Source organism: Entelurus aequoreus, linkage group LG20 (assembly GCF_033978785.1).
Source record: "Entelurus aequoreus isolate RoL-2023_Sb linkage group LG20, RoL_Eaeq_v1.1, whole genome shotgun sequence".
NCBI lineage: Eukaryota > Metazoa > Chordata > Actinopteri > Syngnathiformes > Syngnathidae > Entelurus > Entelurus aequoreus.
In genome coordinates this window covers 42,798,506-42,822,800 of record NC_084750.1, presented here as the reverse complement: position 1 = coordinate 42,822,800, position 24,295 = coordinate 42,798,506, and the positions used below count along the sequence as shown (strand labels likewise).

At 36.6% G+C, this 24,295-nt stretch overlaps 1 protein-coding gene across 2 annotated transcripts in view; it reads left to right on the top strand.

Annotated features, from left to right (window-relative positions):
• csmd2 (CUB and Sushi multiple domains 2) overlaps positions 1 to 24,295 on the top strand; it is a 691,992-nt gene that overhangs the window by 399,744 nt on the left and 267,953 nt on the right. For both annotated transcript variants that reach the window (XR_009822205.1, XM_062030117.1), the window contains 3 exons: positions 1,322 to 1,478; positions 1,548 to 1,739; positions 9,589 to 9,715. Coding sequence is in view for 1 of the 2 variants with exons in the window: in XM_062030117.1 (XP_061886101.1) it covers positions 1,322 to 1,478; positions 1,548 to 1,739; positions 9,589 to 9,715 (476 nt within the window). In the remaining variant the exon portion in view is untranslated. The remainder of the gene's footprint in view (positions 1 to 1,321; positions 1,479 to 1,547; positions 1,740 to 9,588; positions 9,716 to 24,295) is intronic.

Here is a 24,295-nt window from a genome sequence, read left to right as displayed (position 1 = left end):
ACTGCGGGAGCCGTCACTTTTTCCCGGTACTTTCCGCCGACCGCCGTGTTGCTGTCGGGAGGAAAAGCGGAACGACACACATTGCGGAAATAACATTATTCTCCGTGCGTCGGTTAAATACAAATATATTCCACAACCCCAAACATGTCTTTTTCAAAGCGTGCGGTGAAGAGAAAGGTTAGTGATGAGCAAAGACAATTCCAGGAAAAGTGGGAGATGCAATATTTCTTTGTTGAGCACAGGGGCACCCCGACGTGTCTTATTTGCACAGAGAAAGTTGCAGTGCACAAGGAATACAATTTAAAACGTCATTATACCACTAGACATGCTGAGGAGTATGCAAAATACCAGGGAGATGAAAGAGTGAACCGGGTTGCACATTATGTGTATGTGTATACATTGTTGCTGACTGGAGAAATCCAATTATTATTGTTAGAATAGAATAGAAAGTACTTTATTGATCCCTGGGGGAAATTCAGCACCACAGTTCGCTCACAATAGATAAGAATAAGAATACATATTATAATATATATAATATATTCATTGTGGTTTTCCACCTCATTGGATGTGGCCTGCCACATCATTAAAATTGGCCTGCCATATCATTTAACGTGGTCCGCCGCTTCATTCGATCTGGTCTGAAACCTCATTCAATGTTGTCTTCCACATCATTTAACATGTTCCGCCACATCCTTCAATGTGGTCTGCCATGTAATTTAAAATGGCCTGACTCGTCATTTAAAATGTTCTCACCCATCATTGAAATTGGCCTGCCACCTCACAATATTGTCTTCCACATCATTTAACGTGTTCCGTTATGTCCTTCAATGTGGCCTGCCGTGTCATTTAACGTGGTCGGCCACTTCATTTAAAGTGATCCGCCATTTAATTTAACCCAGCCCGTCACGTCATTGAATGTGGTCTTTCACATCATTTATAGTGGCCCGCTACATCATTCAAGGTGGTCTTCCACCTCATTTAACGTTGTCCACCATGTCATTTAAACGTGGTCTGCCACATCGTGTAAAGTGGTCCGCCGCACCATTCTATGTGGTCATCTACATCATTTGAGGTGGCCTGTCATATCTTTTAATGTGGTCGGCCACTTCATTCATCCGCCATTTAATTTAATATTGCCGGTCATGTCGTTCAACGTTGTGTTCCACCTTGTTCAAAGTGGTCTGCCACATCATTCAACGTGGTCAGCCACGTCCTTTAATGTGGCCCTCTGATGGCAGCCATAACCAATGTAAGCACGTTTGAGGCCCATGCCTGAGTATTTTTTTAACAAAGAGGCCCCTCCCCTTCCGCCGTCTCCCAGGTGTTTGACGGCAGCAGCAACTCGGCCCGTCTGCTCGGCGTGTTTACGGACGGCGAGATGCTGGAGGCCACCCTAAACTCCACGTCCAGCTCCATGTGGCTGGAGTTCATCACCAACGCCGACAACGTCAGCAAGGGCTTCGAGCTCCACTTCACCAGTGAGTAGACATCCGCAGCGTGGGGCCCGCACACCTTGTTCACACCTGTACGCCCCACCCCCTCCCCAGGCTTTGAGCTGGTCAGGTGCGAGGACCCGGGCGTGCCACGCTTCGGCTACAAGCGAGAGGACAAGGGCCACTTCGCAGGGAGCAGCGTGTCGTACAGCTGTGACCCCGGCTACACCCTCAAGGGCCCGGAGGTGCTCACCTGCCTGAGGGGCGAGAGGCGGGCGTGGGACAAGCCCCTCCCACTCTGTGTCGGTAAGGCGAAGGATCCTTTATTCAACGATTAATTGCAGATGGTTTGTTTTTGTCCCGGTCGATGTGATCCCAGGATACAGAGGAGGTAGGCGAAGTGAGGCGAGTACTAAGAGAAGAGGGAGCCCATACGTCATTGAAGCAGCTTGTCAGTGTCACCGGAAAAAATATGAACGTTAAACAATGAATGGCAGCCGACACTTCTAATTAGTCTCTTAATCAGCGCGGCGGGACGAGCGCGCTCAATCAGAGCTCGCGGCAGGAAGCGGCAAAAAAAGCGAGGGAGGAGCACTGAAAGACAAATAAACACTAAAGACAGAAAAACAATCAACAAAGTCTGACTTGTCGTGAATCCAAACATCCAAAAAATGAGCGCCGGTGACGGAAATTAGCGTTATTACTGCGCTATTACAGCACTCATTTCATGTTAATTTAGGACTGTGAAAAACACAAGTCCACAAAAAGATATAAAACATAAAAATTAAAAATTAAATAACTTTAGATCAACCGATAGAACTTAAAATGATCTAAACACAAAAGCGCTAAAAAATAAATAAATTTTTAGTGGGATTGTTTTTCTTTTTCTTTAAACTGTCATTGCTCAATAATTAATAATACATTAAAATCAATGTTATGAATTTTTGACCTTTTTAAGGCTGTAATTACTTCAGATCAAAATATTTACCGGGAAAATATTGCACATTTGGTGTTTTTGCTGTTTTGACAAAAAGGATATAAAACATAAAAATTAAATAACTTTATATCAACCGATAGAACTGAAGTTGATCTAAACACATAAGCACTTAAAATTAAAATTAAAATAAATGTATGACTTATTTTTAACACTTATGTGTGGGGCCCTTTTGGGTCCCCAATCATTTGTGTGGGATTATTTTTGTTTAAACTGTCATTTCTCAAAAATTAATAATAAATTAAAATCAATGTTGATATAATTTGTTGACATTTTTAAGCCTCCAATTACTTCACATCCAAATATATTTTTGGGGAAAATATTGCATATTTTGTGTTTTTGCCATATAAAACTAGGTTTTGGCAAAAAGGGTAAAAACCATAATTATAAAAAAAAACAAAAAAACTTTATATCAATCGACAGACTTGAAGGTGACCTAAAAGCACAAGCTTTAAAACAAAAAAATAATTAAAAAGGTATGACCTTTTTTTTAACATTTATGAGTGGTGCCCTTTTGGGTCCCCAATAATTTTAGTGGGATTTTTTTTGTTTAAACTGTCATTTTTCAAAAATTAATAATACATTTAAAATCAATGTTATGAATTATTGACCTTTGTAAGGCTCCAATTACTTCATATCCAAATGTTTTTGGGAATATATTTCATAATTTGTGTTTTTACCATAAAAAACAAACTTTTGCCAAAAAGGGTATACAACATGAAAAAAAAAAACCTTTATATCAACCGATTAGCCTGAAGTTGATCTAAACACATAAGCGTTAAAAAAAAAATAATAATAATAATAATAATACATGTATGACTTATTTTTGACACTTACGAGTGGGGCCCTTCTGGGTCCCCAAGAATTTTAGTGGGATTTGTTTGATTTAAACTGTCATTTCTTAAAAACTAATAATAAAATAAAATCAATGTTGCTATGAATTATTGACCTTTTTAAAACTCCAATTACTTCACACCCAAATATTTTTAGGTAAAATATTGCATATTTTGTTTTTGCTATAAAATACAGTGTTTTGACAAAAAGGGTGTAAAACATAAACATTTAAAATAAAATAACTATATCAACCGATAGAACTGAAGTTGATCTAAAAACATAACCACTTTAAAAAAAAATAAAAAAAATGTATGACTTATTTTTGACACTTATGAGTGGGGCCCTTTTGTGTCCCCAAGAATTTTAGTGGGATTTTTTTGTTTAAACTGTTATTTCTCAAAAATTAATAATACATTAAAATCAATGTTATGAATTATTGAACTTTTTACGGCTCCAATTACTTCACATCCAAATATTTTTGGGGAAAATATTTCATAATTTGTGTTTTTACCATAAAAACAAAGTTTTGCCAAAAAGGGTATAAAACATGAACAAAAACAATCGACCTGAAGTTGATCTAAACACATAAGCGTTAAAAATAAAAATAAAATAATACATGTATGACTTATTTTTAACACTTATGAGGGGGCCATTTTTGGGTCTCTAAGAATTTTAGTGGGATTTGTTTGGTCTAAACTGTCATTTCTTAAAAATTAATAATAAAATCAAATCAATGTTGTTATGAATTATTGACCTTTTTAAGGCTCAATTTACTTTACATCCAAATATTTTTTTGGTGAAAATATTGCATAGTTTGTGTTTTTGCTGTATAAAACTAAGTTTTGGCAAAAAGGGTAAAAACCATAAATGATATCAACCGATAGACCTGAAGTTGATTTAGAGACATAAGTGTCAAAACTGAAAACCACAACAAAATTGTATGACTTATTTTTAACATTTATGAATTTAAGAATTTTAGTGGGATTGTTTTTGGTTTTTTTCTATAAACTGTCATTGCTCAAAAAATGTATAATACATTAAAATCAATGTTATACATTTTTGACATTTTAAGGCTCCAATTACTTCACATCCAATATTTCGGTAAAATACTGCATATTTTGTGGTTTTGCTGTAAAAAAATGTGTTTTCACAAAAAGGGTATAAAACATTAAAAAAAACAACTTCATATCAATCGACAGACTTGAAGGTGACCTAAAAACATAAGCGTTAAAACTAAAAAAGTTAAAAATGTATGACCTTTTTTAACAATAATGAGTGGGGCCCTTTTGGGTGCCCAATAATTTTAGTGGGATTTTTTTGTTTAAACTGTCATTGCTCAAAAATAATAATACATTCAAATCAATGTTATGAATTATTGACATTTTTAAGGCTCCAATTGCTTGACATCCAAATATTTTCCAGTAATGGAAATTAGCGCAATTACTGTTCTATTACAGCCCTCATTTCATGTTATTTCAACCCCTGCTTTTAAGACTGTGAAAAACACAACAAATCCAACTGTTATTTTGTAGTGTTCCATGTGCTCTTTTTAGGACAGGGATTGGGACTGAAATGCTCGGGCGATGCGGTGCATGAGGAGAAAATGGACCTGCAGTTAAAGCCATGCCGAATGGTTTTAATGGCATTAGCCGGACCTCATTTCTTCCTATTAGTGGCTCCTTTATTATGTTTTATATTAAATCATATGAGCCAATTTATTGTCGCACATAGATTGATTTCTGCACATGTAACTTCTCTTTACCATTGCGATTGGTAACTTTCAGCTAAGGTTTTAATGACCCGCGTCACGTTCTAAAAAATGCTATTATAAAAGGGGGGAAAAAAGGAATACAAACCGGTGAAATGTAACCAGGAAACGTTGCAGTGTTGACTTTAATGACACAAAGCTTCTTTAAAACTGTCGTTGCTCAAAACATAATAATGAATCAAAATGAATGTTGCTATGAATTACTGACCTATTCAAGGCTCCAATCATTTGACTTAAAAATTTAAATATTTTTGAGGGGGTTAAAAATATGGCATGTTTTGTGCATTTGCCGTATGAAAAACAAAGTTGACTTTGACAAAAAGGGCATAAGACAAAAACTTAAACTGACAACTTATAATCGAAGGACGGTCTGAAGTTGATCCTGAGCAGGGGTGTCCAAACTTTTTGGGGCCACATTGGGCTCCAAAAAAAGCAGACTGCATGTAAAGTAACTATATTTGTATATGTGTACATTTTATATTACTATGATGGATATATCATTAATATAATGGATATATAAATCATATAATTGGATATTAAGAGTATGTGAAAGTTTGACTTCTACATTGTTTACTTCCGTGACGACCTTCTTAAAGTTTTGTAATCAATCAGAAATATCAAGCAGCTAAAATGTGCCAAACATGGAAAAGTGTGGAGAGTGTTTTGCATTTTTCCTATTATGCACTCTAATGGATTTAAGTGGGTGTCATTTTGAATGTTTTCATCTTTTTTGGGCGTTTTTCATGTCATCCACAATGTTCTGTTAGCAGGTTGTGTTATGAATGAATGAATGAAATAAGTTTATTTCGGTCATATAATAGATAGATAGATAGTACTTTATTGATTCCTTCAGGAGAGTTCCCTCAGGAAAATTAAAATTTGATCAATGATCAGTTTAACAGTATAGATTATACATATTTAACAATCATACACATTTACACACAAAAAGAAAAGAAAAAGAATGACCGAAAAAGGAATAGGCTGAAGCCAAAGCTAATATTTGCCTATCCAATACCTTCACTAAAATAAGATTGCCTGGAACATCAACGTTAAAAAAATCAATGGGATGAAAGTAATTGTTACTATATTTTATAATTTTCCATTATTTCACCTTTCAAGGTTTTCTTAAACCTTAACAAAGAACTACATGTCTTCAACTCATCACTGAGCTTGTTCCACCATTTAACTCCTAAAACTGAAATACATTTGTATTTTATATTCCTTCTTACTTTACCTATTTCAAAAATCAATATCCCCGTAAATTATAGTAAGTTATGTGTGACCATGTGTGTTGACCTTCATGTTATTTGCATTTATTTTTGTTTGTTTGTTCTGCACCATGACTAGGGAAGGTTGTTTGGATGGTGTTATGAAAGTAAATGCTGTGGTACCATAGCAGAGTACACTCAAGGGTCATTGACTCAAAGGTTAAAACAAACAAAAAAAGTTAGTGGGGCCCTTTTGGATCCCCCAAAATTTTGGTGGGATTTGTTTTGTTTTTTAACTGTTCAAACTAATGAACCAAAATACAATCAATAAAATCAATCATCCATCCATCTTCTTCCGCTTATCGGAGGTGGGGTTGCGGGGGCAGCAGCCTAAGCAGGGAAGCCCGGATTTTCCTCTCCCCAGCCACTTCGTCCAGCTCTTCCCGGGGGATACCGAGGCGTTCCCAGGCCAGCCGAGAGACATAGTCTACACAATGACGTTATGAATTATTGACCTTTTTAAGGCTACGTTTACTTTACATCCAAATATTTTGGGAAAATATTGCATATTTCGTGTATATGCCATAAAAATCAAAAGGGTACAAAACGTGAAAAAAACAATTTGCATTTACCGATGTTAATCTCGAGACATAAGCGTTAAAATTAAAAATCTAAAAATAAAAAGGTATTACTTATTTTTAACACTTATTACTGGGGCTCTTTTGGCTCCCCAATAATTTTAAAATGATTTTTTTTTTTGTTTTAAATGTCATTGCTCAAAAATTAATAATACATTTAAATCAATGTTGTTATGAATTATTGACCCCATGTTAAGGCTCCAATTACTTCACATGCACATATTTTGGAAAATATTGCATTTTTTTGTGTTTTTGCCCAAAAAAAGTTTGTGCAAAAAGGGTAGAAAAATGGAAAATAAATAAATACAACTTAACATTACGATAGATCTGAAGTTGATCTCGAGACATACGCGTTAAAACTAAAAATAAATGGTGACTTATTTTTAACACTTATGACTTATGACCCTTTTGGGTCCCCAATCATTTTAGTGGGATTTTGTTTTCTTTAAACTGTTATTGCTCAAAAATAATAATAATATAAATGTTATGAATTATTGACCATTTTAAGGCTCCAATTACTTCACTTCAACATTTTTTGGGGGGAAAATATTACATATTTAGGTGTTTTTGCCTAAAAAAAAACAAAGTTTGGGCAAAAAGAGGAAACATGAAAAAAATAAATTAATTAATTTTAAAAAATAATTTAAAGAAAATATGTTTTATTAACTGATAGACCTGAAGTTGATCTAGAGACACATAAGTGTTAAAACTAAAACTAAAATGTATGACCTATTTTTACCACTTAAGAGTGGGGCCCTTTCGGGTCCCCAAAAATTTTTTGTGGAATATATATACAGTATATATATATATATATATATATATATATATATATATATATATATATATATATATATATATATATATATATATATATATATATATATATATATATATGTGTATATATATATATATGTATGTATGTGTATATATATATATATATATATATATATATATATATATATATGTGTATATATATATGTGTATATATATATATATATATGTGTATATATATATATGTATATGTGTATATATATAAGTATATATATATGTATATATATATATATATATATATATATATATATATATATATATATATATATATATATATATATATATATATATATATATATATATATAAACCCAAAGTTTATCTCGAGACATAAGTGTTAAAACAAAAAAAGGTATGTCTGACTTATTTTTAACACTTATGTGCGGGGCCCTTTTGGGTCCCCAAGAATTTTGGTAGGCTTACTCAAAAAATTTTCATACATTAAAATCAATGTTGTTATGAATTATTGACCTTTTTAAGGCTCCAATTACTTCACATCTAAATATTTTTTGGGAAAAATATTGTATATGTTGTGTTTTTGCCATAAATAACAATGTTTAGGCAAAAAGGGTATAAAGGATGAAAAAAAAAAAAAAAAAAACCTTTATATCAACCGATAGACCCGAAGTTGACCTAAAAACATAAGTGTTAAAACTAAAATAAAAACAAATGTGTGACTTATTTTTAACATTTATAAGTGGGGCCCTTCTGGGTCCCCAATAGTTTTAGTGGGATTTCTCCAAAAATATTAATACATTAAAATCAATGTTATGAATTATTGACCTTTTTAAGGCTCCAATTACTTCACATCTCAATATTTTTTGGGGAAAATATTGTATATTTTGTCTTTTTGCCATTAATAACAAAGTTTAGGCAAAAATGGTATAAAAAATGAAAAAAAAACGTTATATCAACCGATAGACCCAAAGTTGATCTAAAAACATAAGCGTTAAAACTACAAAACAAAATAAAAATACAAATATGACTTATTTTTTTATATTTATAAGAGAGGCCCTTTTGGGTCCCCAATAATGTTAGTGGGATTTCTCAAAAAATATTAATACATTAAAATCTATGTTGTTATGAACTATTGACCTTTTTAAGGCTCCAATTACTTCACATCTAAATATTTTTTGGGGGAAAATATTGTATATTTTGTGTTTTTGCCATTAATTAATAAAGTTTAGGCAAAAAGGGTATAAAAGATGAAAAAACCCAAAAACAAACTATATCAACCGATAGACCCGAAGTTGATCTAAAAACATAAGCGTTAAAACTAAAAAAAAAATAAAAAAAATAAAAATGACTTATTTTTAACATTTATAAGTGGGGCCCTTTTGGGTCCCCAATATTTTTTGTGGGATTTTGCAAAAAAAACATTAAAATCAATAGTGTTATGAATTATTGACCTTTTTAAGGCTCCAGTTACTTCACATCCTTTTGTGTTTTTGCCATATAAAACAAAGTTTTGGCAAATAGGGTATTAACCATAAACATTAAAAAAAAAAAACTTTATATAAATCAATCGAGCTGAAGTTGATCTAGAGATTTAAGCGATGAATTAAAAAAAAGTAATAATTTAATTACTTTTATTTGCTGGGTCCCTGGGACCACACTTGCGGAGAGCCCAAACAAAAAAAACAAAAAATAAATAAATATATATTGTTTTTTGAATGAAAAGTATCAAAATAGCCCATGGATGCTTAGATTGTTCAGTGTGGGTTCCTCTGTGGAAAATGTGTGGACACACTTGGTAACGATCTTGCATTTTAATTGTGTATGACGATGACGATTCCCTCTCAGAGAAGAACAATCATCCTCTTCTGGATGTTCCTAAAATAAGAAATAACTAACTTTCCACTTGTTTCCCCCTCCTCTCTGCAGCTGAATGCGGGGGCACCATCAAGGAAGAGCCCACCGGTCGGATCCTGTCTCCAGGCTACCCGGCACCGTACGAACACAACCTGCACTGCGTGTGGAGCGTGGAGGCGGCGCCAGGAAGCACCATCAGGTTGGAACCTCCTCCTTGTTTGCCGCTACTTTGATTGCCTTCTTGGCTGCCGGTCAATATACTCGTGTTTGTGCGGCGGCACACACCTCACTCCCACGGGCCGCCATCAATCACCTGCCAGCGCATCTCGGCCAAACAGTTAACTGCCTCACAGGTGGATAAAATGTTTTTGAAAAAAAAAAACACCATCTCGGATTGCTTGTGTTGGGTAAACATTTTACAAAAAGTGGGGGTGCAATTGTGAAGAATGTGGTGGATGACGATGCACAGTGTGGTATTTAATGCCTTTATTCTCCTGTGTGCAATCAAAACTATTAAAAACATGATGTATTTATTAGGGATGTCAACAAAAGCTAGATTTTTTTTCAAAATTGCGATTATTATTTGTAACAATTTTATTTTTTATAATTTATTTTATTTTACTGAATTTTTTTTATTTTTTATCTGTCCTGTCCAGCCACTCAGGCAAATCATATAGTTGATGTAGATGATCTACATCTGCTGTACACATTTACTTTAGAAAAGAGAAGTGGTGGATACTTCTCTTGTTGCCTTATTTGTATTTGATGTTATTAAATGTTTGGGTAGAATTTTATTTTAAAAAATAAATAATAAATGAATAGAGAAATAGTTGGCACCACACGATTTAATTTGATTCCTATGGGTAACGATTTGATTCAGAATCGATTCTCGATTAAAAGTCACTACTTTTTTAATAACATTGGATGCCAGTTCTATGATTGACTATATTCCTCCATAAAATAGATAAACAGCTCTGATCAATTTCTATATTACATTAAAAAAAATTGGTTTTGTTGAAAAAAATCCTACCCAAACATTTAATAAAGTCAAATACAAATAAGGACCTCACTTGAGGAAAGCCCAAAAAGTTAAAAAAAATAATAATAAAAAGTAATTTTTCAGTAGGGATGATACTCGAAAGCGGTTTTCCCGGTTATTCGATAAGAAAAGAACCGAGTCCTCGGACTCGAATCCCTTTTTGAGAACCGGTACCCATTATCAAAACCACTATAGTAAGGAAAAAGAGTTGGTTCTTTATTCGAATCCCTGGGAACGAATAAGACCAGAAATGCTACGTGGGACATCACAAGAAATGACGTCACGTAGCTCAGTCATTAGGCGCAGATAGCAAAAGCAGGAAAAAAATGGACGTGAAAAAGCGCTCCAATGTGTAATAACGTTCAAAACAAAAGGTATAATCCAATGAATAACTTTACTGAGAGATTTCAGCAGGGTACAAACACATGACCAACACTTTTACGACCAACCGGAAACATAGCAACCAGGCTAGCAACGCACCTCCTTTACGGCAGCTATTGCAACGTTCTTAGAGCAACCGCAGCACATACATATATATACAACATATATCTCGCTTTTTTAACTTTTGTTTTTCTTTCCTTGTAAACAAAACAAAATCACACTGTATATGTGTTGTCTGTCTAATTATAAATAATGCAGACGAGGCGTGTTGGCTGAGTTCTTGACGTTTACTTTCACAGCGTGCTCATAACACTTTTCGGGGCTACCGCGCATGCTCGTCACTCCCGTTGCATGCTGGGTAGTGTAGTTGTTATATTCCCTAGCTCATAACATCACATATTTCCCCTATAAAGAAACAATGTTAACTCAATAAAGTGTATTTCTTTTTTTAGCTTTAACTTTTCATTTATTAGCATTGTAGCCACATTTGCAAACAACTTTTCTCTTCATAGAATTTTCTTTCAATAAAGAAATAAAGTGCAAAAATGTCAAAGCATCATAACAAACAGTTATGTCAAATAGCAGCAGAAGTGCACTTTTTGGAGAGCTGTATTATTTTCAGTTTTGTGCCCAAGGGACTGATTTTATTTAACACTCTATTATTATTTATACACCTATAGTGATCACAGAGACAGGTTGTTTTTGTGTTACTGTATATATTTTTTTTTCTGAAAAATCCCACTTTGGTAGGTTGGAGTTCATATCCCAGCCGAGTCATACCAAAGACTATAAAAATGGGACCCATAACCTCCCTGCTTGGCACTCAGCAACAAAGGGTTGGAGTTGGGGGTTAAATCACCAAAAATGATTCCCGGGCGCGGCGCCGCTGCTGCCCACTGCTCCCCAAGGGGATGGGACAAATGCAGAGGACAAATTTCACCACATCTAGTGTGTGTGTGACAATCATTGGTACTTTAATCTTAATCTTTAATCTTAATATATTTTGGGTAACAACAGTCAATTTTAATTTTTTTAGGGGGGTAACAGTCAATATTTATTTATTCATTAGATTTAATTTTTTTCTTATATAATAAAAGTGAGCTTTTGTTGAACCAAATATTGTGTGTTCATTTCCATATACAACAACCTATCTGGACTCGATAAGAGAATCGATAAGGAATCGGTTCAATAAGAGGATTCGATAATAGGCTCGAACTCGATAATTTCTTATCAAACATCATCCCTATTTTTCAGTGTGGGTTCCTCTGTGGAAAAAGTTTGGAGACACCTGGTATAGATCATAAAATAACAGTGGCATGTCAAAAAAGATAGATTTTCGACATAATTGTGTTTATTATTTGTAACGATTCTTAATTGATTAAAAACGTATTATTATTATTATTATTATTTTTTTAACCTGTCCTGTCCAGCCACTCAGACAAATCATCATGTTGATGTAGACCAGGGGTGTCAAACTAATTTTAGACCGTGGGCCACATGGAGAAAAATCTACGCCCTAGTGCGGGGGTCGGCAACCCGCGGCTCTAGAGCCGCATGCGGCTCTTTAGCGCCGCCCTAGTGGCTCTCTGGAGATTTTTCAAAAATGTATGAAGAATGGAAAAAGATGAGGGGAAAAAAATCTATTTTTTGTTTTAGTATGGTTTCTGTAGGAGGACAAACATGACACAAACCTCCCTAATTGTTATAAATCCCTACTGTTTGTATTAAACATGCTTCACTGGTTCGAGTATTTGGCGAGCGCCGTTTTGTCCTACTAATTTTGGCGGTCCTTGAACTCACCGTATAGTATGTTTACATGTAGAACTTTCTCCGACTTTCTAGGACGTGTTTTATGCCACTTCTTTTTCTGTCTCATTTTGTCCACCAAACTTTAAACGTTGTGCGTGAATGCACAAAGGTGAGTTTTGTTGATGTTATTGACTTGTGTGGAGTGCTAATCAGACATATTTGGTCACTGCATGACTGCAAGCTAATCGATGCTAACATGCTATTTAGGCTAGCGATATGTACATATTGCATCATTATGCCTCATTTGTAGCTATATTTGAGCTCATTTACTTTCCTTTAAGTCCTCTTAATTAAATTTATATCTCATGATACATGTAATATGGCTTTTAATTTTTTCCGGCTCCTGACAGATTTGTTTTTGTATTTTTGGTCCATTATGGCTCTTTCAACATTTTGGGTTGCCGACCCCTGCCCTAGTGGGCCAGACTGGTAAAATCACGGCACGATAACTTAAAAATTAAGACAACTTCCGATTGTTTTCTTTGTTTAAAAGTGGAAAAAGCACATTCTGAAATTATACAAATCATAATGTTGTTGTTTTTTTTTACACTTACCTGTTGCAGTTAATAGTATATATACTTTATTTGTCGTTATTTATATTATCTGAATAAATGATGTGATAATGTTCATGAGTCAACTCAATGGTGCTAATTTTCAATGTACCAAAATCAAATTAAACGATGTTATTTATGTAGTTTGATCATTTTCCTCGACTGATGTACTAACTTCACGTGGTTCATTTGTACATATGTAGCATCATCTACAAAGATACAAATAATTGCTTTTGCGACATCTAGCGGACACATTTAGAACAGCAGTTTCTTTCATTCAAACATTTCAGGCTCATTCGTATACTTAGCAAACTCATCCCGCGGGACGGGATGAGTTTGCTTATTTTTGCTTATTTCAGAAAAGAGAAGTGTTGGATACTTCTCTTGTTGTCCTATTTGTATTGGACTTTATTAAATGTTTGGGTAGAATTTTATATAAAAAAAAATAAAATAAAAAATAAAAAGTTTTCTTTTAAGTTATATAGAAATAGTTGGCACCGCACGATTCGATTCGATTCTTGTGGGTAACGATTTGTGTTTTATGATTAACTACATTCCTCCATACAATAAACAGCTCTTGTTACGGCGAGCGACTGCACTCCATAATTCAATTCAGTGTTTGTTAACCATAGGGCCCTGGGCCCCTTGTTGTTATCCAGCTGTGGTCTGTTTGTAATACACTTCCCCACCACCTGTGGCAGTAATGACAATGTCAAACAAACAGAAGAAGTCTGGAGCTAAAGTTTTCTTGCACTCATATTTTATTGACAGTGTAGTTCTAATTAATGTTTCATCATTTTATCAGAAATCCCTTCTTTTGCAGTTTTTCTTTTTGTAATGAACCTGACCTAAGCCTGGATAATAATCCTTGTGATTAACACGTGTTTTTTTGTTTAAATATCATTTGACACGGTCGTTAACTTTGAGTCGGTTGGACGTGATTATTGAACACGATTAAAATCTGAAGCGAGAAGACTAATTAAGTATTGCGATGTGGTGGAAAAGATGGGCCTGGAGGTCAAAAAAGTTCAGAACCCCTGATTGATTTGAAACAATTAAAAATGTTGGCTTATGTGTTGGAAATCAAAATGTTTCACATTTAGTAAATAACAGCCTGGCTCCAATTATCGGCTCATTTAACGCCTTCATTGTTTGAGCGTTTAGGGTATGACATTGACTGGTCCCCTTTTAATTGGAAGGATATCGTTACTGCGTTGTGCTAATCACCGTGCAAGGATTGATCCGTCGTCTCCATAAAACTGCTTGTTGTTTGTTTTCACACCTCTCATATGTCGCGTATTCTACTTGCGTTCATTAACGTCGTTTGGAATGAAATGGTTGTCCGCCGCCACGATCCAAGCACCTGGCAGGGCTTCTGCTACCTCTTCAAAGGCGCTCTATAAGGTGCCTGCATGTCCAATTTGCTCTCCAGACACATGCACTGCAAAAAGTGAAATCTAAGTAAGATGAAATATCTCAAATAAGGGTGATATTTGCTTATTTTCCGTCTGATAAGATAGTTCTTCTCACTAAGCAGATTTTATGTTAGAGTGTTTTACTTGTTTTAAGTGTTTTGGTCCTAAATGATCTCAGTAAGATATTACAGCTGAGATTTGATGACCTATATTGAGTAAAACATGCTCGAAACTAGAATATCAAGTGTTGCAAAGCTGTGTCATCAACACTCACAAGTATAAAACTACTTTTTTAAAGTAATCATTTCTTATTTCAAGCATGAAATAAAAAATCATGACTTTGACACAATTGTGTCTCATAATTAAAACAGATGACAGCCAAATGGACTTTGCTGTTTTATTTTCAATGAGACAATAGAAAACACGTACTCATATAGTAGTACAGTTGGCACAGTACGGCAAACTGACAGTTAATATTTAAACATTTAACATGTGATATTTCTAACTATTTTGAACAGAAATAGTTCATGCACATTCAGGTAAATTCTTCAAAATTACAATTAAAAAAAAAAATTGGTCGGGTACAGGGCTGTAAATATATATATATATATATATATATATATATATATATATATATATATATATATATATATATATATATATATATATATATATATATATATATATACATTCCTTGCGCACTAATGACTGAAAGAGCACACACTTGACGCTATGATGTCATGTTATCGATGGAAAAATACATTTTTAGACAATATGATTTGCCTGAGCGGCTAGTTAATCACGTCGAAGACTTCTATGGAAATACAAGAACCGAGACTCAGATTTCCCTCGCCCAGACGCGGGTCACCGGGGCCCCCCTCTGGAGCGAGCGCCTGGTGGCCGGGCCTGTCCCCATGCCCGAAAAGGCAACGTGGGTCCCCCCTCCAATGGGCTCACCACCCATAGCAGGGGCCATAGAAGTCGGGTGCAATGTGAGCTGGGCGGCAGCCGAAGGCAGGGCACTTGGCGGTCCGGTCCTCGGCTACAGAAGCTAGCTCTTGGGACGTGGAACGTCACCTCGCTGGGGGGGGGGAAGGAGGCTGAGCTAGTGCGCGAAGTGGAGAAGTTCCGGCTAGATTAAGTCGGACTCACTTTGACGCACAGCAAGGGCTCTGGAACCAGTTCTCTCGAGAGGGGCTGGACTCTCTTCCACTCAGGCGGTGCCAGCAGTGAGAGGCGACGGGCTGGGGTGGCAACTCTAGTTGCCCCCCGGCTCAGAGCCTGCATGTTGGAGTTCAACCCAGTGGACGAGAGGGTAGCTTCCCTCCGCCTTCGGGTGGGGGGTCTCCCCCAGCCTGTGGGTCGGCCTCTATTGGGGACCTGCGAGACGACCCGTCTGCCCTTGTCCTGCGTTGGCGCGCCGCCGGTTGTGGGCCAAATGCGGAAAAAGTGTTCCCATCACACTTTTACGAAACACTTCAATATCGAAACTTCCCAAAAATGGCCTTATGAAAGCGCAAAAATGTTATAGCGATATTTGCAAGGTTTTTGGAAATTTGGGTTTCCGTTGCCAGTTTCTTATTGCGATATTTAGATTTTGCGCACTTCTGGAGACATCTTGAGACATCCTGACACTTCTCGTCCAATCTGACGGAGCTTGAGAGGTGCTGGAAAGAGGAATGGTGGAAACTGCCCAAAGATAGGTGTGCCGAGCTTCTGGCGTCGTCTTCAAAAAGACTTGTGTCAGAATTGTTACTGACGGTTTGGGTTTAGAATCACTTCCTGTCCTGGTGCTCTTGTTTTGTCAGTGTTTCCTGTTTGGCTTCTGTCTTTTGAAGCACCTTTACTTTCTGTTCCATGTCCTGTCAGCACACCTGTTCCTTGTTTAATTAGTTGTATTTAGTTCCACCTCCTTCAGTGCTGGCTCATTCTTCCTTTGAGACGGATGCTGAGCGTGCTGTTTTTGTTTAGTTCCCTGCTTCCTTGCGAGTAATAAATTGGTTTTACTTGCATTCCGCCTGCTGTGCTCTGCGTCCTTGGGGGTCACGCCGCAAGCAACGCTCACCAGATCGTGACATTCAGGTGGTAATTGCTGCCAAAGGTGCGTCAACAAAGTATCGAGCAAAGGCTGAGAATACTTATGTGCATGGGATTTGTATTTTTTATTTAGAATTTGCCAAAATAAAAAAACATTTTCACATTGTCATTATGGGGTATTGTTTTGTAGAATTCTGAGGACAAAACTGAACTTATTCTGTATGGGAAAAGTGAAGCGCTGTGAACTTTGACTGGCAGAGCGCTCCAGTAGCTCTTGGCAAAAACAAATAAACTAAAAGTCGTCTGTAGAGGATGTTTTTTTCCGGACTGTACAAAACAAGACTCATGGTGACGGTCCTGGTCTTTAGCTTTCTGGTGTTGTACACTTAATGGTCGTGTCACTCTCCCAGGACAGAGTGACTGTGTGTCTGGACGACACCCAGTTTGTTGCTTGACCAGTCAGCCTATTTCCTGTGATCGGTTTGAGTCGGGTGACCTTCCGACCCCTATCCTCTACTCCTATCTGTGGGGGCTTCCTACCAGATGTTGCTAATGTCTTTACACTTCCTCCTAAAATCCAACTGCTGCTATCCTTTAAATTCCTCAATGTCCTGGGGGAAAGAGCCCCCACTCTCTGGAGTGCTTGTGATGGACAAGTGTACTTTTGCCCTGAGTAGAATAATCCTCTAAAGCAGGGGTGTCAAACATGCGGCCCGCGGGCCGGATCAGGCCCGTGAACAGATTTTATCCGGCCCGCCTGATGAGTTTGCGAAGTATAAAAATGAGCCGAAATTTTTGAATGAAAAAAACTGCTGTTCTAAATGTATGCACTAGATGTCGCAATAGCAATTCTTTGTATATTTGTAGATTATGCTACATACGTTAAAAAAAATAAACCCGTGCACCAGTTAAGGAAAATTAGCAAGCTACCTTAATAACATCCTGTGATTTGATTTTAATATTATTTTTTTATCTTGATAGATTGAAAATTGACACCAATGAGTTGACAGATGAATATTATCACATAATTTATTCAGAAATAATAAATAACGACAAATAAAGATAGAATACTATTAACCGCAGCATGTAAGTGTAAAAAAAAAAAAAAAAAAAAAATTATGATTTCTACATTTTCAGAATGTGCTTGTTCTATTATTAAACAAAGAAAACAATCTGAAGTTGTCTTTATTTTCAAGTTATCGTGCCGTGATTTTACCAGTCCGGCCCACTTGGGAGTAGATTTATCTCCATGTGGCCCCCGATCTAAAATGAGTTTGACACCCCTGCTCTAAAGGATTCTGTGACCAAATACATGCTACTTCACATTCATATAAGAAAATTGTATACGGTATAATTTACCACACCGGAAAAGCAAGTTGTTAAATATCCCTGCTTTTTTGTACAAATGCAGTGTATTTCTCCATTATTGGTTCCATAATGAGTTGAGTACTTGGAGTTCCATACCCCACATACAGTCATGGTCAAAGGTTTACATACACTTGTAAAGAACATAATGTCATGGCTGTCTTCAGTTTCCAAACAGTTCACTTTTTGTTTCATCTGACCACAGAACTTTCCTCCAGAAGGTCTTATCTTTGTCCATGTGATGTCAAATGAAACAAACATGTTGCTGTTTGATCACAATACCCAGCAATATGTTTGGAGGAGAAAAGGTGAGTCCTTTAATCCCAGGAACACCATCCCTACCGTCAAGCATGGTGGTGGTAGTATTATGCTCTGGGCCTGTTTTGCTGCCAATGGAACTGGTGCTTTACAGAGAGTAAATGGGACGATGAAAAAGGAGGATTACCTCCAAATTCTTCAGGACGACCTAAAGCAGACCTGGGCATTCTGCGGCCCGCGGGCCACATTCGGCTCTTTGTGCGTCCCTGTCTGGCCTGCGTGAGGCCAATCATAAATTACAAAATAAATGTAACAATGTATCTATGTCGAGTGTGCAATACAACGGTGCTGCTTTTGTTTTGAAAAGCGTTATTTGTATAACTTCCGTGTGGACGTATGCTCGTGTGTGATTGTGAGTGAATGTGAACAGCTGCAATCACAAATTACAAAATAAAGTTTAAAAAACATCTATGTCGTGCGCGCAATACAACTGTGCTGCTTTTATTTTGAAAAGTGTTATTTATGGGCGTATGTCTGTGTGTAACCTGTGAGTGAAGGTTCACAGCGACAAGTGATGCACGGTTTACACCCGAGACGCTAAAAAGAGAAAAGTTGATGACGAATGGCGTGTTTTCAACAAGACATGGACTGCCAAGCAACGTTCCCTCTAAGGTGGGCGCCTGCGCAATTGCGCACTGCTCAAGCGTCCTCTGCGCACAGCAAATATATGCCGCGCACCAAATCAAATCCCATCTGAATTCTAAACAAAATAAACAGATTTATTCTGTGTAATTTTGCAATGCAACTTTGAGTGACAGTGACAACAAGCGGCCCTAACGGTGTTCGTCAACACCGTTCAATTGAACACCGTTCACTTATTGTAACGTCTATCGAGATGCTTCGAGGCCAGGAATTATATCGATCACTTTATTGAGCAAAACTGTTTATATTCGGCCATAACCACACCAAAACATGAGTAAAACACTTCTATCTCGAAAAACTAGTAATTTTCTGCCGTACAAACCAGGCCAAAACCAACTTGTCATCTGTCACCAACACGCATACCACTAAACCACTGGTGCGTTTATGGCCACACAAAAAGTCGGACAACTCAAACACCACACAAAGTTACACTATGACTCCTCAGTCATACGTGTGCTTATTTTACTGTCATTTATTATTAATGTTAATTTATTTATATTAGTCATGGAATGCTGTTACACACACTATGTTGAAGTATTACTATTATTATTAATTATTATTATTATTATTATTATTATTATTATTATTATTTATCTTACGGTATATATCAAAAATAATATTGAGCAAAATTTAATTGAAATATTGTCGATGTGGCCCTCCAGCAGTGCTCGGGTTGCTCATGCGGCCCCTGGTAAAAATTAATTGCCCACCCCTGACCTAAAGTCATCAGCCCGGAGGTTGGGTCTTGGGTGCAGTTGGGTGTTCCAACAGGACAATGACCCCAAACACATGTCAAAAGTGGTAAAGGAATGGCTAAATCAGGCTAGAATGAAGGTTTTAGAATGGCCTTCCCAAAGTCCTGACTTAAACGTGTGGACAATGCTGAAGAAACAAGTCCATGTCAGAAAACCAACATATGTAGCTGAACTGCACCAATTTTGTCAAGAGGAGTGGTCAAAAATTCAAGCAGAAGCTTGTGGATGGCTACCAAAAGCGCCTTATTGCAGGTAAACTTGCCAAGGGACATGTAAGCAAATATTAACATTGCTGTATGTATACTTTTGACCCAGCACATTTGCTCACATTTTCAGTAGACCCATAATATATTCATAAAAGAAGCAAACTTCATGAATGTTTTTTGTGACCAACAAGTATGTGCTCCAATCACTCTATCACAAAAAAATAAGAGCTGTAGAAATGATTGGAAACTCAAGACAGCCATGACATGATGTTCTTTACAAGTGTATGTAAACTTTTGACCACGACTGTACATACCTCCCATTCATTATCAAGAGGAATATTCTATATGCTTGAGTCAAGAGAGTACTCGCTTGGAGCTGAGGGTCGTCCAACAGGTCTAGTTTGCTGCAGAAAGGCCCTGGCTTGATGGGGAGAAGAGTGCAGGTGGGAGGCGAAGGCTGGATTGAAGAGATGCAGAGTGGAGATAAAAGTCTAATTGAAGCAAGACCTTCAGGGAGGTGTATTTCAGTCTTGTGCTTGAGTGCCAAGAAAGTGAAGGTCTTTTATTTCCAAAAGACTTCTCAATCAATGTTCCGTGCGGCGCTCGCATGTTCTCCCGTGTTCTGTCCGTGCCGCCCCGCCTTACTCCCGTATGTTGTTAGGTTAATTGAAATGTCACCCCGGTGACGGAGTGGCCATTTGTCCGGCCTGCACTCCGCCTCTCACCCTTTGTCAGCGGCAATAGGCTGCGGACCCCCGCCGCTGTGATCCTACACAGGATAAGTGGCGGAGGGCATGAATGGCGAACGACCGCGTGGAGGTCCGTATTGTGAAGGCCAAGTCCAATCAAGCTCTCTATAGGCTGACTTTCAAGTCTCTGCATGGTTGTTATTTCTCTCTCACAGTTGTCATGCAGCTTCTTTGGTGTCGTTGTTGTCAAAGTGTGTATTTGTTCCAGCTCTGATACGTATCATCAGGCTCTCTTGTTTTCAAAAATGTATGAAAGTGGAAAAAGATGAGGGAAAATTATACATTGTTTTTTTTACTATGTTTTCTGTAGGAGGACAAACATGACACAAACCTTCCTAATTGTTAGAAATCCCAGTGTTTAATATATTTATGCTTCACTGAAGAGAGTATTTGCGGAGCGCCGTTTTGTCCTAATTTCGACGGCCCTTGAACTCACCGTGGTTGTGCGGACTGCGACGCAACAGTTTGTTTACATGTACAGAAAGACGTGTATTATGCCACTCCTCCTTTGTCTCGTTTTGTCCACCAAATGTTTTATACTGTGCGTGAATGCACAAATGTGAGCTTTGTTGATGTTATTGACTTGTGTGGATCAGGCATACTTGGTCAGTGCAAGCTAATCCATGCTAACATGCTATTTCAGCGAGCTGTGTGTACATATTGCATCGTCATGCCTCCTTTGTAGCTATATTTGAGCTTATTTAATTTCCTTTAAATACGTTTTCCTCCGAAAAGCCTTCGTTTTACTAATGTTTTCCAATGTTATAAAAATGTGTGGAATAAATATTACATTTCAACATTTCTGTCCAAGAAGATTAGGCTCAGCCTGCAACACATAATCATTTTGATAGTAGGCTAATATAGACACTTACATCATGTGTTGTCTTCATTTTAACACTTATATAAGACTTTTAAAGTCATTTTGATAGTAGGCTAATACATCTAATATAGACACTTACATCATGTGTTGCCTTCATTATAACACTTATGTAAGACTTTTAAAGTCATTTTGATAGTAGGCTAATATAGCTAACATAGACACTTACATCATGTATTGTCTTCATTATAGCACTTATATAAGACTTTTAAAGTCATTTTGATAGTAGGCTAATATAGCTAAAATAGACACTTACATCATGTGTTGCCTTCATTGTAACACTTATATAAGACTTTTAAAGTCATTTTGATAGTAGGCTAATATATATAATATAGACACTTACATCATGTGTTGTCTTCATTATAACACTATATAAGACTTTTAAAGTCATTTTGATAGTAGGCTAATATATATAATATAGTGGTTGTGGAAGTGGTTGTTGTCCATTTAGTGCTTACAACTGTAAGTAGAAGTGGTTGTTGTCTATTTAGTGCTTACAACTGTAAGTAGAAGTGGTTGTTGTCCATTTAGTGCTTACAACTGTAAGTAGAAGTGGTTGTTGTCTATTTAGTGCTTACAACTGTAAGTAGAAGTGGTTGTTGTCCATTTAGTGCTTACAACTGTAAATAGAAGTGGTTGTTGTCCATTTAGTGCTTACAACTGTAAATAGAAGTGGTTGTTGTCTATTTAGTGCTTACAACTGTAAGTAGAAGTGGTTGTTGTCTATTTAGTGCTTACAACTGTAAGTAGAAGTGGTTGTTGTCTATTTAGTGCTTACAACTGTAAGTAGAAGTGGTTTTTGTCCATTTAGTGCTTACAACTGTAAATAGAAGTGGTTGTTGTCCATTTAGTGCTTACAACTGTAAGTAGAAGTGGTTGTTGTCCATTTAGTGCTTACAACTGTAAGTAGAAGTGGTTGTTGTCTATTTAGTGCTTACAACTGTAAGTAGAAGTGGTTGTTGTTCATTTAGTGCTTACAACTGTAAGTAGAAGTGGTTGTTGTCCATTTAGTGCTTACAACTGTAAGTAGAAGTGGTTTTTGTCCATTTAGTGCTTACAACTGTAAATAGAAGTGGTTGTTGTCCATTTAGTGCTTACAACTGTAAGTAGAAGTGGTTGTTGTCTATTTAGTGCTTACAACTGTAAGTAGAAGTGGTTGTTGTCCATTTAGTGCTTACAACTGTAAGTAGAAGTGGTTTTTGTCCATTTAGTGCTTACAACTGTAAATAGAAGTGGTTGTTGTCCATTTAGTGCTTACAACTGTAAGTAGAAGTGGTTGTTGTCTATTTAGTGCTTACAACTGTAAGTAGAAGTGGTTGTTGTCCATTTAGTGCTTACAACTGTAAGTAGAAGTGGTTGTTGTCCATTTAGTGCTTACAACTGTAAGTAGAAGTGGTTGTTGTCCATTTAGTGCTTACAACTGTAAGTAGAAGTGGTTGTTGTCTATTTAGTGCTTACAACTGTAAGTAGAAGTGGTTGTTGTCTATTTAGTGCTTACAACTGTAAGTAGAAGTGGTTGTTGTCCATTTAGTGCTTACAACTGTAAGTAGAAGTGGTTGTTGTCCATTTAGTGCTTACAACTGTAAGTAGAAGTGGTTGTTGTCCATTTAGTGCTTACAACTGTAAGTAGAAGTGGTTGTTGTCTATTTAGTGGTTACAACTGTAAGTAGAAGTGGTTGTTGTCTATTTAGTGCTTACAACTGTAAGTAGAAGTGGTTGTTGTCTATTTAGTGCTTACAACTGTAAGTAGAAGTGGTTGTTGTCCATTTAGTGCTTACAACTGTAAGTAGAAGTGGTTGTTGTCCATTTAGTGCTTACAACTGTAAGTAGAAGTGGTTGTTGTCCATTTAGTGCTTACAACTGTAAGTAGAAGTGGTTGTTGTCTATTTAGTGCTTACAACTGTAAGTAGAAGTGGTTGTTGTCCATTTAGTGCTTACAACTGTAAGTAGAAGTGGTTGTTGTCCATTTAGTGCTTACAACTGTAAGTAGAAGTGGTTGTTGTCCATTTAGTGCTTACAACTGTAAGTAGAAGTGGTTGTTGTCTATTTAGTGGTTACAACTGTAAGTAGAAGTGGTTGTTGTCTATTTAGTGCTTACAACTGTAAGTAGAAGTGGTTGTTGTCTATTTAGTGCTTACAACTGTAAGTAGAAGTGGTTGTTGTCTATTTAGTGGTTACAACTGTAAGTAGAAGTGGTGTTCTAGTCTTGCAGTTGTCCATAGCGTTTTTACTGGTATGGACTCGTCATTCATCACCAGTGTTGGGTTAGTTACTGAAAACCAGTAAATAGTTACAATTACTAGTTACTTTATTTCAAAAGTAACTCAGTTACTTACTCAGTTACTTACACCAAAAAGTAATGCGTTACTGTGAAAAGTAACTATTTAGTTACTTCTTTTTTTCCCCCTTTTTTTAAGGCTCCCATTAATGCCCTTTTAGCCTTCATTTCAGTACTGTTATTGCACTGGAGAATAATACAATGTGTTGATCAACTTGACATGCATTTGCATCACTGAGCTCAGAAAGCAATGTGGTCTACATACAACACACAAACAATGTGGTCTACATACAACACACAAAGACAAAGATATGTTTCAAAGGGCCAATTTATTTCAGGCCAGAAAAAATTGACAAA